Source organism: Aphis gossypii, chromosome 2 (genome assembly GCF_020184175.1).
Source record: "Aphis gossypii isolate Hap1 chromosome 2, ASM2018417v2, whole genome shotgun sequence".
NCBI classification, from domain to species: Eukaryota; Metazoa; Arthropoda; class Insecta; order Hemiptera; family Aphididae; genus Aphis; species Aphis gossypii.
Genome location: NC_065531.1, coordinates 14,861,512 through 14,876,887, shown reverse-complemented (window position 1 = coordinate 14,876,887; position 15,376 = coordinate 14,861,512). Strand labels below are relative to the sequence as shown.

At 25.7% G+C, this 15,376-nt stretch overlaps 1 protein-coding gene across 2 annotated transcripts; it reads left to right on the top strand.

Annotated features, from left to right (window-relative positions):
* The first annotated feature begins 248 nt into the window (after positions 1 to 248).
* On the top strand, positions 249 to 12,503 carry LOC114128260 (alanine--glyoxylate aminotransferase 2-like). Of its 2 annotated transcripts, XM_027992735.2 has the most exons (8): positions 249 to 425; positions 1,447 to 1,565; positions 4,706 to 4,940; positions 8,533 to 8,626; positions 9,163 to 9,377; positions 10,074 to 10,299; positions 11,101 to 11,348; positions 11,973 to 12,503. In XM_027992735.2, exons 1-8 carry the CDS (start codon positions 367 to 369, stop codon positions 12,136 to 12,138), a joined length of 1,362 nt encoding a protein of 453 aa, XP_027848536.2. In that variant the 5' UTR covers positions 249 to 366; the 3' UTR covers positions 12,139 to 12,503. The 2 variants fall into 2 exon arrangements, with proteins under 2 accessions (XP_027848536.2, XP_027848537.2); XM_027992736.2 differs by lacking the exon at positions 1,447 to 1,565 and having other exon boundaries at positions 277 to 425.
* The last annotated feature ends 2,873 nt before the right edge of the window (positions 12,504 to 15,376 follow it).

Here is a 15,376-nt window from a genome sequence, read left to right as displayed (position 1 = left end):
TTATGGTTATTATTATTATTACTATTATTGAGTCTATCTAAATAACCACGGAGGTTGTAATATTAAACAATATATATATTTTTTTAAATACATAATAAAATAAATATTCAATATTACCATTTATGATAGATTAATACTATTATGTGATTATACATATATTATTGTTGTGTGTGATAACTTGTTTTGATTATGTTTTGAAGGTCATCCACTCTGTTAACATTTCGTAAATCTATGAGTATGTAATTATAATTTACTAACATACAGTATTAAAACGCTCGTGAACAGAGCTGTATACTTTATTGGTTTTGATCAGTTTAACTAGGTAACTTCTTAATACTTAAGAATATATAACTTCACTAAGTAACAATGGAAAATAAAAAGCTCACATTCACCGAAACAATCGATCTACGTAATAAATATATCGGGTAAGTACTATTTTTAATATGTAGTTTACGAGTTAATTTGTTTTTTTTGACAATTGTCCAATATTTTTGTCGTATTTATTAATATCATATGACTGTCGCGCGCATACTGGGTAGGTATTTGTAGTTATTTAAATTTCATAAATTGAAAAATAATATGATTAATTTGTGTATTTAAAAGTTAAATACATTGATAATAACTATCGGTTTTTTTCAATGATTACAACTTAAGCCAATCATAAAAAACCCATTACTTGCAACTACACCTCAATAGGTCGAATTTAAATTTAATATTAAGAAATAATAACTTTTTCAAAATGAAATTTTACTTTAGGTAGGTTAGGTTAGGGCAGTTATTTTTTTAATTAAATATTTCTCTTTTTAGACTTGTACACTAACTAAATTTAATTCTATATATAGATACATAACACATATTATATAGGGAATCAATAATAGCGTGTTAGATGATTTTTTTTTTTTGATTGTTTATCAACCAAAAAATTAATTTATTAATTCGCTTTATGGACAATTACCTATCAATACAACTGAATACCTAATCAGTATATCATAAAAATGAAAATTTTTAAATTTATAATACTTCTTAAGCATAAATATTACATAAGTTGGGCTACACGTGATTTTTAATTACTAATTTTTTATAATTATTATTAATTAATCATAAATTAGATAAGAAATGAAACAAATATTTTTAACTAGGTGTAACTTATCTTAATTTTTTTTAAAAATCGATGTACACATTTATATTCATTAATAACAATCAATGATTATATTTTCTGAAAAGTAAAAGCATTTTACATTTTTTGACTTGTTTATTTTGGGCTAAGTTTTCACCAATGTTATAACTTCCACTTTTTAAAATTAATTTTAGCCATGTACGATTATGTATATATCATTATAAAATTGTAAATATAGTTTTTTTTTAAATTTATTAATCTTATTAATTTTTGATTGACACAAAAATATTCTTTGTATACAAATAGGTTTGCTTATGTATATTTTTTAGGAAATCTTGCGAATTGTTTTATAAGAAGAGTCCTTTGAAAATCGTTCGCGGTCAAGCACAATATCTGTACGATCAAGACGGAAGAGAATACTTGGATTGCATCAATAACGTTGCCCATGGTATGGCTTAATAAACATTTGTAGGATGTAGGCTGAAAAAGTCATATTTATGAAAGTTTAATGGGGTAGACACTAACAAAATATTTGCATCACGACAATAGAATAATTCGTGGATCATTACTAATTGATTTAATATGTACATAATAAATACCTAGGTAATATGTTCTTATAAAATGTAGTGTATGGTAGGTACAACGGTCTTAATAAATTTTTTTTTGTGCAAACATTGATTGGAAAATTTAATCACACCATCGCAGACATAGATTCCGGTTGAGGTATTAGTTTTACAATGTGATGGTATTTTTTATCGTAAAAAGCGTCACATGCATGTTTTACAATTATCATATTGTATAATATACTTATTCATCCATAAAATAATTTTCAAATTAATTACAAGTATCCAATTCATCGGTATGTTTGGGTATTCTTAGCTATACCTACAGTATACATATAGGTAACTATATTATAAGTGTGTTCGAATTCTGTTTCGTGGTAATAAAATAATAACTTATACAGTAAATTGACAATTTTAAGGATGTATTATTTGGTCCTCCGTACCTATATCATTCACTAATAATCTTATCAATAAAATCATAATAAAGAAATAAATTAAATTCGAATAATAAGAACTTTTTTTCTAACGTATTTTCACAACTGATATATATATATATATATATATGCGTTATTGTTTTATCTATACTATTGAACAACGCTCGTTTTCTACTCAGTGTTTGAATAGAATGTTGTCTTAATTTTTGTTAATTATTAATAAATAATTATCATAGTTTATAGGCCTTAAAAATGAATGAATCCTATTAAAATGTAATAGGTACCTACATTATAATATAATTTTACAAACTATTTTTTGGTTTATATTTTTTATACATAAGTTTAACATATTTTAAGAGTATAATAATATACTCAATGTATCGTACCGTCTGTCTAATAGTAAAAAAGTTTTACTATAAAATATCTATAGAAATAAATTAAGTAATTAGTGACAGTGTATGTTAGCTTGATAATAGTAAATATATTCTGAGACGGTGTCTTTAGTTCTACTCAGGATCGTTTTTCGTAATCATTGATTTTTGTTGAATTCAAGTTTAGGCATACATTAATTACTGTCCTAATTAACAACGAAGTAGGTACGGTTTAAATTTACTAGGTATAAAGAAACTTCCTCATTTTTATTTTATTTTGAATAGAATTTTAATTGTAAAATGTTTAATATTGTGTACAAATTACAACACCACATTATGATAAAAAAAAATTCAGATACCTACGAGTGATAGGAGGAAAGTTGATAAGTACCTACTATTAATTTTTAATTCTAAAAATTATACATTTTTGTTTATTGTTTCCTTATCTGAATAAAAGTATTATTATTCATTATTATAATTTATTTGTAATAGTATAGAGCTGCGATAGTGAAAATTAAAAGATTAATTATATTATTATATCTAGTTGTACTTAAGTACCTATATCTATGTTCTTATTAGATATTTATTTATAATGTAGAATTAATGTATTTATTATAGATATTATTAGTAGGTACTTACGTTTAGAATACTACTGCATTTACCCAAGTACCTATGATAATTATTGATAACTATATATAGAGTATAGACTAAAGATCGTATAGGAATGGCATATTTATGTCATTAGCAAACACATTTTATGTGCGTAGGTAGTTATCTACTTTAGATAGGGTAGGTATACTTACTTTATTTGTCTAGTTATATACCCACATAATTATATAAATATAATATAATTCATAAATTAAACGAATTCTGAATATTCCGGACTTGCCAAATTTAATTTATGTTTTGGTTAACCAATCCGACCGTTAATTATACCTAATAGAAAAAAAAGTAAAATCATAATGGGTTATAATATTAGGTGTACATTATAATTAATAATTGTCAATTGACATATATATATAAATATATGTTACGGACAAAGTAGACAATTCGGGCGTTTTCTACAATGTCCAAGCGTTGTATAAAATGGCCTTCGTATATTGATGTGCAGTACCGAAAAAATAATATTTAATCGTTGTCAACATATAATGATTAATGAATAATTTATATTTATATTATTGGAAAATATAATATTTTTATATCACTTATTATCACCTATATTGCTTCCGTGACATTTTGAATAGTTGCTCTGCTGCTTTGCACTTGCACTTCCGTGTTTTACATTTTTGTATACACGTACATCATAGGAGTCTTGACCATCCAAATTAGACAATTTCCGTGCTGTCTCTCGGAGTGAAATTATTTTTGTAGTATATTATCGACTTCCAAAATTTTTTTTGCAAATTACAAATCGGTTTCTACTGTACTAAGTTACTAAGGGCTGCCTTAGTCTAATGACTATCCCATTGCAAGAATAAAAAGGCTGATGAGAATAAACAAACAAACACACTAACTAATCCAAATATATAAACAATAATCAGTGCTTAATCTAGTCATGGTATTTCATCTATAGTTTACGATTAAATATTATATACTTTATATTGATCAATATACGAAGGCTATTTTATATAACTCACGGGCATTGCCGAATAGGGTCCAAGATATTACTGACACCAAGGCCGTTATGAGGGGGATTTTGGGGTTCACCCTCCGAAATATTTTACAGTTAATAAATTTAATTTATATAAGTTGTTTTTTTTTATAATTACCTAAAATGAAAATATTATTTGATTTAAACTTTCTCCCCCCAAAAAAAATTTTTTTCCAGCTACGGTCTTGATTAACACCAAACACCTAGGGAGGCACTATGTTTTTTTTATGAATTTTATTTGAAAAATAAGAATAATTAGCTTATATTTTCTATGCAAAGAAAGTTGTCCAACATTTATTATTTGGTGAATGAAAATGTATTTTTTAAATTTTTTGAAAATTGTTTTTCATACAAAGATAAATAATTTTTTTCTGAGTCTTTATTCTGGTAGTGGTAAAAAATGTACAAGAAAGAATCATCTTTGTGGTTCTTAAATGAAGTGATGAGCTGCTTTGTATGGCGTGGCATTGTGCAATTTTCATGTCTAGCCTTTTAAACATAATTTTCCGTATAAAAAAAAATATTATATTTTATTTATGTTTAACGTCTATTATACGTGTTGTTTACAGTTGGCCACTGTCATCCGGACGTAGTGAGAGCGGGCGTGGAACAAATGCAACAGTTGAACACCAACAGTAGGTTCCTGCATGATAATCTGGTGGTATGTGCGGAGAAGATAGTATCGAAAATGCCGGAACCGTTATCCGTCTGTTTCTTTGTCAATTCTGGTTCCGAAGCAAATGACTTGGCATTAAGGTTGGCTCGTCAACACACCGGCAACACCGACGTCATCACTTTGGATCAGTAAGTAACTAATAATGAGTATACAGTATACTCTGCTGTAATGTTTTATAATTTAATAATGAATTAATAATTATAAAAGTTTATGCCTCACTACATCCGTTGTTCATAGGTGGACATAATATTTAGACATTTGTGTGGCAGGTGATCTACCATAGAATTTAATAAAAAAATACGAGTAGGTACATTAAAACAATTCGGTTATAACCGTTATAAGACTCATCACTTTGGTTATAAGATTCAAATTTTGTAAAACAAGGTTTTATTTTTTGATAACATTTTGAAGTAAATAAGTTTTTAAAACGAATTTTTGTTGTAGTGGTTTCAATTCATATGTTATTTAAATATAAAATACGAGTATTAGCAATATATCTCTGGAATAGTTAAAAGTAATTAAAAAAAACTAACTAAAATCATAATTTATTTTAATACTTTTTTAAAAATATATTATATAAATGATAAAAATTATAAATTATATACAATTACACATGCAAAGTTAAAATATAAAATATCATCTTATATAATTTGTAATAAGTAAAAATAATACCTATAGTTACCTAACTAATATATAAGTGAAAAAGCGCTCTTTATTGACTACCATTTTTAAAAAAGAAAAGTGTATGTATGTAATCAATGCATAATATTTATAATATTTTATCACCAATTATACTTAAAACTAAAAGGTAGATTATCTGCTATCCTAAGTGATAGGAGTTTATTCTGGTGGAATATAAATTATCCAAAAATGTTATCTACGTGATATTTGCAGATAGATAATACTGGTATTAGACAATTATACCTATCTATTCAGGATCGGCTAGATATATTATGGTCTCCTGTGAACATTCTTAAAAAAGCGTCCAAAAAATATTCTATATAATATACAGAATATATTAAATACTTAGTATTACTTACTTATATTTATATATAAATATATTTTTTAAACTATTTATATGTATAAAGTGTAGGTAGCAACATTTTGAACACAATTATCAATAAATATATTATAATTATTTATTTAATACAATTTAAAATATAATTATTAAAATAAAATATGTAATACATTCGGTTTTTATAATATTTATTTATGTATATTTTTATTAAATACTTTTATTTATATTTATAAAAATAAGATTGGCCGAGATAATGAATGTTTTTGTTGACAAAAAATTCATTCTTTGATAGTATTATGATTTGTCTAAATTATTTTTAGGATATATATTATATATAAATAGTTGATTCGGGCAATATAATTTTACATTTTATAACCTTCTGCTCAATTTTGGGCAATTTTCCAGAATTTAACAATATGAATATTTTAAAATAATATTAGTATTCACCTAACTATTGCAAATAATTAATTAGGTAGGTATATTCGTATGTTATACTATTATAATAGTTAAGTTTTTTTATCAGTGAATAGTTTTATTTTTATTTTATTCATATCGTTAAATTGTTTAATATATTACTTACAAAATAAAGTTATCACCAATTTTAATTTTAATCTGTTATGGGGTTCAATAAATCAATAATAAATAGAAAAACATATTATTTGATAAATTGTATTGTTGTTATTTGCTAAACATTATTTTGTTTAACAATAATACAGTTTGTTTTATTGACTATTTCACAGTTCATCATATTTTGTTGTGCTATACTGATTAAGTCCGAGTTAAATTATTAATATAAATTTAAATTATATTACTGCTGAGATTGCAATTACGTATGTATAAATGTATAATATGCATGTTATCTTTGTATGCATTAAGATAGGAGTGATATGGTTATCCTATTTATAATAATAAAACCTATTTTTCATGTTTAAGGCGTGAAAGGTTAATATTAATACCTAGCTACTTATCTATTGACATCAACAATTAAAATTATAATTAATCATTATTGTTAAAAAAATAATATAATGTATTTAATTATAATTTTAAATGATTCAATTTATTGTTGAGTCTTAATGTATATTATGGTATATTATATGTTGTGGGTTCTTTGATGTAAGTTGTTGCAGTGTATTCAAGATTTGACTATTAGTTGCAGTATTATATTATGACGATAGTTTCACGAATAGTATATATAAAAATAGAAGTCACACCCTTATAATGTATAATTATATTATACATTATACATGTTAAATTTACTACATATGATAATACTTCGTAGTTTTGCACAGAATTTGAAAAGTAGTCTTATTTTTTCAGTGTTTACCTTTGTAGTAAACTATGATTTATGATGCAGTCAGTTTCCAGTCACTATACTATGGCGCTTATAAGTACATTATAGTTACCACTAATGTATTAGTCAACCAAATTACTATTTCACATTTCCTATTAATTATAATATACTGGTGACTGAGTTATTCTTTTAATAGTAAACACTCATTATCTCGATATATATTGACGCGTTGTTTGATACTTTTTATATAGGTCGAAGATATTACTAAACTGTATTTTTGTTCTGTGTATTCTTTATTGTTATATTTATAAGTGTGGCTAGAATTTTGGTGCAATATTTCATTTTTGGCTATTTAAAAGCCGGTAGGTTCGTGAGTGAATCATTTGTTTTAGGTAATGCTGTTTAATTAATCGATAAGTAACAAGATTTTTAGGGCATTTTAGAACATTTTAGAACTTTTTCACAGTTTAGTTTTGAAGGGAATTTAAATTTTATTAGAAAATCACCATTTTTATTGTTATACCTATTTACAAATAGTTAAAGAGGCAATAATAACACTTCTATTTTAGTATTTTAAAATTTAAAACTTCTTCTTGAAAAAAATTCACTGTTGTAGGTTAAATAAAATACGATTATTAAATTTATTTATTAATTTTTTAAATTATAAGAAAATAATTTTTAACTTGTGTTTATAGTGGATATTTTATTAATTTTAATGGAGTTTTATCCCGACCTTGATTATAATTTTTACTTTTTTGAATTAAATCAAATAAACCAAATATTTTTAATTCCATATTTCAAAACAGAATATATTTTTTTGAATATTTAATTATATAAAATATTAATTTCAAACGTGTTTAACTAACTAAAGTTTAGTAGCACAAGGTTTTGGAAAATGGAAATATGTTGGTCCACTATTCTGTTCTTCTAATCTTTATGGATTAATTAATCATTTAAAGGTTAGATTTGGTTTTTATGTGTATACTGATTCTTAAAAAATATAAACTGATTTAGAATACTGGGAAAAATGAATGTTTTAAAATCGTTAATACCTGTTGAGATAATTTAGTGTTTACTGTTAAATGAATCACTCGACATATATATTTATGGATATATAGTTCAATATTTTAATACAATTAAAAATTATTATCCTATTAAAACGAGTTTTATACTTGTATTGAATTTAATATTTTAGTTTATGACTTAAAAGTTTATAATGACATAATATACCTACGATCCTATTAGTCCTTAATTTATGTATAAATATAATATAAATATAAATTATTGTTATGTATCTTGTTAACTATTGATTTTATATCGTTAAAAATTAGAAGTTTGATAAATAAATACCCATTAATTTTGTTAATACGTTATAACTTAGAGTTTAAAAAAATATTTTTACATGTTTTAGTGCATACCATGGTCACTTGACTTCACTGATTGATATTTCACCATACAAGCTGAATTTACCAAACGCACCAAAAAAACCAGATCACGTGCATATAGTATGTATTAAAAAAAACATTCTATAATAGTATGTATAATAAATTGTTTTGACTTCATTCTAGTTTGTCTTAGATTTATTATTTATCATAAAAGAATGTTCATTAATATTTATTTAAAATATCTATTTTTGAGTTTCGCCATACTATTATGTATAGAATAATGTTTATACAGGTTTTTGAGTTTTTTTTTTTATAAAACTAGAAGTTTTAGTCTATAAACTTTACATTTTATATTCAAGGTTATTCTTTATCATCCTGATTATAATTTAAAAATACCCCGATATTTTCATTTCTTAAAAGTATCAATTTTAATCGATTGTAAAATATTCAAAAATATTAAGAACAACAATATCTTTATAAAATATGAAATTTTAAGTCTGAATACTTTAAATTTTAATTTATGGTACCTAATTAATTTAATTTTAATTTAATCGTTAGCCAGTATAATGTTTTATAATTTGTATTGAACACACACAAACATACACCATATATATTATGTATATATTTTAAATCAATATGTTTTTACTATGTTATAGGCTCCTGTTCCGGATGTATATAGAGGTAAAATTAGAGCTGACGATCATCCCGATGAAGATATGGGAAAGTTGTATGCTCTGGAAGTTAAAAAGATTATTGATCAAAATGTGATTGAACAACGTGGTCAAAAAGTGTGCGCTTTCATTGCAGAAAGCTTACAAAGCTGTGGTGGTCAAATTATATTACCACATAATTACTTACGAGATGTTTATAAGTAAGTGACTTTAATCTAAATAGGGTTTGAAAGACAATACAAATATTAAATAATTAAACGTTATTTGTTTCGACTATACTAATTTTTCCACTTACTAAATTAATTGATTGTTAGTATGATCACTGACAAAACATAAATAACAATAACATTTTTATTTTTTGTTTACATATAGTAGATACTAGATACTATTAAAAACATACTGAATTAATTAAAACGTAGTTAGTTTTAATCATATAAAATATTTTTTTTATCTGAATCCAAGGTCAAATGTAGTAATTACTAATTTGTTAATGAATTGTCATCGTGTTGCACTATCGAATAAACTATAAGTACGATTAGTTAACATTAATATGATTTCTTATAATTGTATAATATTTTGACTTAAATTATAAACCATAAGTTGCATATACACTATGCCGATAGAACATCATTTAAAAATATTAAAACGTATAAGTACTAAACAAATGTAATATAATTATGATAACTGAGAATATTTGATATTATTAGATTAAAGACCTACTTACAGTTAGATAAAAAAAATCATCGATTGGCGATATGAGTTTTTTTTTCAAAACGCGTTTTGATGTAATCGATATTTTAAATTAAAACCATACACGGGAATATAAACACTATGTTACCTAAGGAATCAACGATCAATGGATAATGTAGTTATAGAATATCACTTATGATTTTTAGATATGTGCGAGAAGCTGGTGGTGTGTGCATTGCTGACGAAGTTCAAGTAGGATTTGGCCGATCGGGTACACATTATTGGGCGTTCCAACTCGACGGAGTGGATGTTGTACCTGACATCGTAACTGTGGGTAAGCCCATGGGCAACGGACATCCGGTCGCAGCCGTTATCACTACAGAAGCTGTGGCCCGCAGCTTTGAAGATACAGGCATTCAATATTTCAATACGGTGAGTAAAAATGCGTATTAGTAATTAAATATCTCATTAAAAAAAAAAATAAAAATATTTTTCTTTTATTAACCATACGAGTATTTGACAATCTGAAAGTACACATTTTTATAACAAATGAAAGTGATGTGAGAGTAAGTGGTTATTAAAATTTTAGTGAAGTATTTATCCATTAATGGAACTTCATGGTAAATGTGTGAAAAATGTTAGTTAAATATTATTAAGTATAACATATTTTTTTATACAATCTATTTTTCTTTAGTTGCGGTCATGTTTAAATATTATTTACAATTTTATTATTAGAAATATTATTTCATATTTTGAATTATCTACTTGATATTGGCAATCGCATAAAATTCCCGGGCCATGTATGATAATTTCAACATTGCTTACCTACAAGGCATTGTATAATGACCAGTTTTTACTAGGTATGTCTCTACCTTAGAGTACTAAGATATTACTATATTACTCTATGATCTATACTATGTAAAATATTATACACGGTATCACAAGTTACAACATAAATAGTACACAGACCATACTTATTTTGGATTTGCGATAATCGTAACAACACGTGTTTATACAATTATTCATTATCCATTATTTACAAAAGTATGTTTGAACCTATGAAAAAGAATATAACTATTATTGACTATTGTAGTTTCATGTATTTTTGGTAAAATGTTTATGTATATATCAATAATAGATTATTATTGTATAGTGGATGTAATTCTGCTATAAACCAACTTGGGTTCATGTAATTCCAAGTTAACGGCGAAAAACTCTCGTGTGGTTTTACAGTACGGTGGGAATCCTGTGTCGTGCGCCATAGCCATTTCTGTGATGAACGTCGTCGATGACGAACTGATGATGGAAAATGCCAAAGACGTTGGCGAGTATTTGTTATCTGAACTCGAAAATATGCAACGAAAATTCCCGGATGTGATTGGTGACGTCCGCGGTGTCGGATTGTTCGTTGGCATAGAACTGATAAAGGATCCGAAAACCAAGACTCCGGCCACGGCGGAGACCCGTGAGATCGTTGACAGGTAATAAGAGCCGAATGTTGTTTGTTGTGAGTAGGACACCCTCAGAGCTCTAATATTATTATTTTTTGTTGTTAGAAAACTATACAGTATACAGTTTTGTTTGAATTTATGAATTAAAAAAAAAAAAAATTATAAATATACCTTTTCTAATATAAATAATATAAATAATAATAGTAAGTACTAATCAATGTACTTATAATCAATGAAAAATAATTCATAGAGACAAATTCCAGATCTGAAGAGCTTTCGCCTTATTGACGAATGCGTATTTAAATATATTGTTTAATTGTAGTATTTTTATTTTTATTTAAAAAACCCCGGAAAATATATTTAAATAATTATACTATTAGTTTTTAAATGTCCATTTGAAATGCATTAAGTATAAATAGGTAGATAATTAAATTATTTTTAACAAGTATGCTTATAGATTTTTTCAAGTATACATTACATGTAAACGACGAATGGGTATTATGTATCCTAGTGAAATTGTTTTGCTGTAAAAATAACGGTCTCATGCGTTCCTGCAAGATATTTATATACGCTTGAAATGACACAATATATTATCAAACGGTTTTTTAAATGATTCGTAGAACACACTTTTTTAACACACAAATCGTGTTTCAGAATGAAAACCGAAGAAAGAATACTGGTCAGTAGTGACGGACCAGATGTGAACGTCGTTAAACTTAAGCCCCCAATGGTGTTTACCAGAGCCGACGCCGACCGATTCCTTAAGTCGTTTAAGACAATGATTGCAGACATCAGGACACAACGGTTTCAATTGCTGTGATTTATTTTATATTGCTACCCACTAAATGTTTACAAAAGTTGATATATCTACCTAGTAAACATATGATTTTATTCTGTCAATAGGTAGTCACCTACCTAATTTATATACTAAACGAATATCATGATAATATGTAAATGCTTGATATTATATGTAAATTAATATATATATATTATGTATAACTGAAAATATTTTAGTATAACGAGAACCCAAATACCGATTTTAATCATTATTGTTCATTTGTATAGACATGTTAATCAATGTTTGTGTGATTTGTTTTACGTACAGAGATAAAAATTGACATCGGTCATCATGTCAAGGCTGGGCCAATTTAATTTAATTTTAACAATAAAGCTTATGATAATCGTATTAATGAATGTTGACAGGCCCTGTTCTACACGATTACGAAATAATTTAATTCTTATTGCATTAAGACGTGCTATGAAACGATCACATTTCTAAGAACTTCGTTCATGTATTTTCAAGTAGATCTGCTACTGTCGTTACAACTTGTGAAATCTCATTATTTATAAATCAGCTCTCAGTAATAAGAATTTAAAATATTTTATTTGATATACATATAATTTATAAAATCTGTTTGCAATTTATTAAGGACTAACCGGATAACCCGACTTCGCCCTGGAGAAATTGAACAAACATAAAATACGGCGCCATATCGGTATATCTCAGCTTTAGTATAACTCTGGAAAATTGGCATCAGTGTACCTGTATTATTATCCTTTGCTTAAAATACCATTAATATTTTGATAACTGAGAAAACTTCTTTCGAATTATAAATTAAGTACAAATTAAATTTTCACTTAATTATTTACAGTAAAAAATGGAGATATTGAAAACAGTAGTTTATATCTCTATATAGAACACTCATTAAGTATAAGAAAAAACTATTTCAAGAATTTAGAAATTTGTTCTTTAAGTACTAGTATAATTAATAGTTTAAAAAATCGCTATTTTAATAAATTTATTAGTAAATGAAAAAATGTGAGGAAATAATATACTTGGTGAATCATTTCGCATAATAACAAAAAACAATATTCATTTTCGTGAGTTAAAACAAAAGATGAGGCTGACAATGATTTACAGAAAAAAAAGTACAGAACTTATGTAATAAGTGGAGTCTAAAAGTAATAAATCAAAAGCTTTACATTATAAGCAAATTTGAATTAACTATTGAATTTTTTATCCATAAAATTATTATTCACAGTGAAAATTGCATATATCTATAAACTGCAGGGGCCTGTATTAAACACATTGAAAAACAAAAATGTGGTTTAATATTATTTTCCTTGGTGAAAGTATGTGCGTCCATCAGTGACTTAAAATTCTAATATTTTCTTAGTGACACGAAAGAAATATTTTTCAAGGAATTAATAAGCCTTGTAGTTTTATTATGTGATAATATTTTATCATATATTAAAATATTTTTACTGTAAAAATGTTATCTTTTTTTTTTTTTTTTGATACATTTTTATAAATTATTTGTACATATATTTTTTTTTGTAACCTTGTACAAAATATTGTTAAAAATAGGTAGATCGCTTATTATTTATAAAACCTAATTTGCAAATTCGCAGGGGCGAGTATGTGTTTATAATAGTTGTATAATTACCAAGAGAAAAAACATCATTACATACGTAAAAAATACGAAGAAAAATGTGGTGAACCAAGTGTCTTGGGATTTCCGGTGTCAATGTCTCTCATCAGTATTCTGAACGCCAAAAGAGCGGAATCGTACATGGTCAAGAATAATTTTAGATCCACGGAGTCGGAAACAGTGTACTTGTAGAGTTTGACGATCTGAAAGGACGATAGGATTTCGTCAGGCGCCGGAAATTAAAACTGTAGTTTGCAGGTACGGTGAAATGTTAAAATTGATAATCGAATAAAGCATCAATTTTAATATAATAACGATTTATTGAATGAATGACTTATACATATTATATACTATTTTCTGAAACAATTATATCAACTTAACGTAATATTAAGAGTAAAATAAACGTCTTAATATCAAAAAAAATATGTCATGAAATATATTTAGTGATACCCAGCGACGTGTAGTAGTATTGGAAGCTGAGTAAGCGCCAAAAAAAAAAAAAACCGTTACTTATAAAGGTAAATTATTAATTATTTAGGTAAATAAAAAAAAATGTGTTTTTTATAATGTATAGTATTTATTTATCTATTATATATTTGTATAAATAAAATCCATTCGTCGATCTTTTTTTTATAAATGCATTGGTAACTTTATCATAAAAATCTAAATATTTTTTGGGTTTATTAATAAAAAAAATTATAAACAATATTAGGATTATTATAATATTGTGATTTATACAAAATAAAAAAACCCAATTATTAAAAATTTGGTTTCAAAAAAAGTTTTATTATTATTATCGTATGGTATACAAGTACAAGCAAATAAATAAAATTGGTAATGCAAAACTTTGTATCATCAAACGGTTAAAGTATATGGAACCCTGGTCGGTGGACTGTGCTTTTTGCACCTCCCGCCAACTTTCATGCAAGCAAAAATAGTATTAAACAACCTGCCCTACCGCACCCGGTCATATTTACTATTTACTAGATACGATCCGGGTAATCGAGATCTGAAACGCTTCTGTCAATATATTGCATACCTATACTGCCGTGCTAAAAAAAAACGCCGTAAATCGAAAAAAAATGAGATAATACTGTATTACGTTTACCAGTTTTACCAGTTTTTCCTAAACAAAAATGCCGTAACTATGATTATTTATAGCGTTATATAATCAATAGCGTGTTTAGTATAAATATCAAAACAATGATATCTTGGTGAAATAAAAATTTAAAATAAAATTGAATAGTTCCATTGCATTTATCAGGTATTTTCCATAAGAAACTGTGGATTTTACTTTGAAAAATATTATATTTATATTTATTTTATTATTATTTTTTTTTTATTTATTTGTTTAGATTTTAGAACTACCAAAAAATACTAAATACCTATAAAATGTCATTTTTCTCGAAATAGCATGGAGGTAAATTACAGCATTCTTCCTTAGCACGGCAGTATATAGGTCATACATAATTTATTAATTTTTTTTACCAAAAATCATTATAATATGTATAATGAAGTATAATTATTGACGAGTATACCTATTATATCTAAAATAAAATAAAACTTATATTGTATTGACCATTGATATAATGAATTAAATAGATTTATTTTTCTTCCTTTTTGAGC

Bases quoted from the DNA above. Each gene is read 5' to 3' on its own strand.
- LOC114128260 (XM_027992735.2), top strand. From the start codon at position 367: ATGGAAAATAAAAAGCTCACATTCACCGAAACAATCGATCTACGTAAT. The intron at 1,566-4,705 runs GTATGGCTTAAT...TGTTGTTTACAG, and splicing joins CATCAATAACGTTGCCCATG to TTGGCCACTGTCATCCGGAC. The intron at 9,378-10,073 runs GTAAGTGACTTT...TATGATTTTTAG, and splicing joins TACTTACGAGATGTTTATAA to ATATGTGCGAGAAGCTGGTG.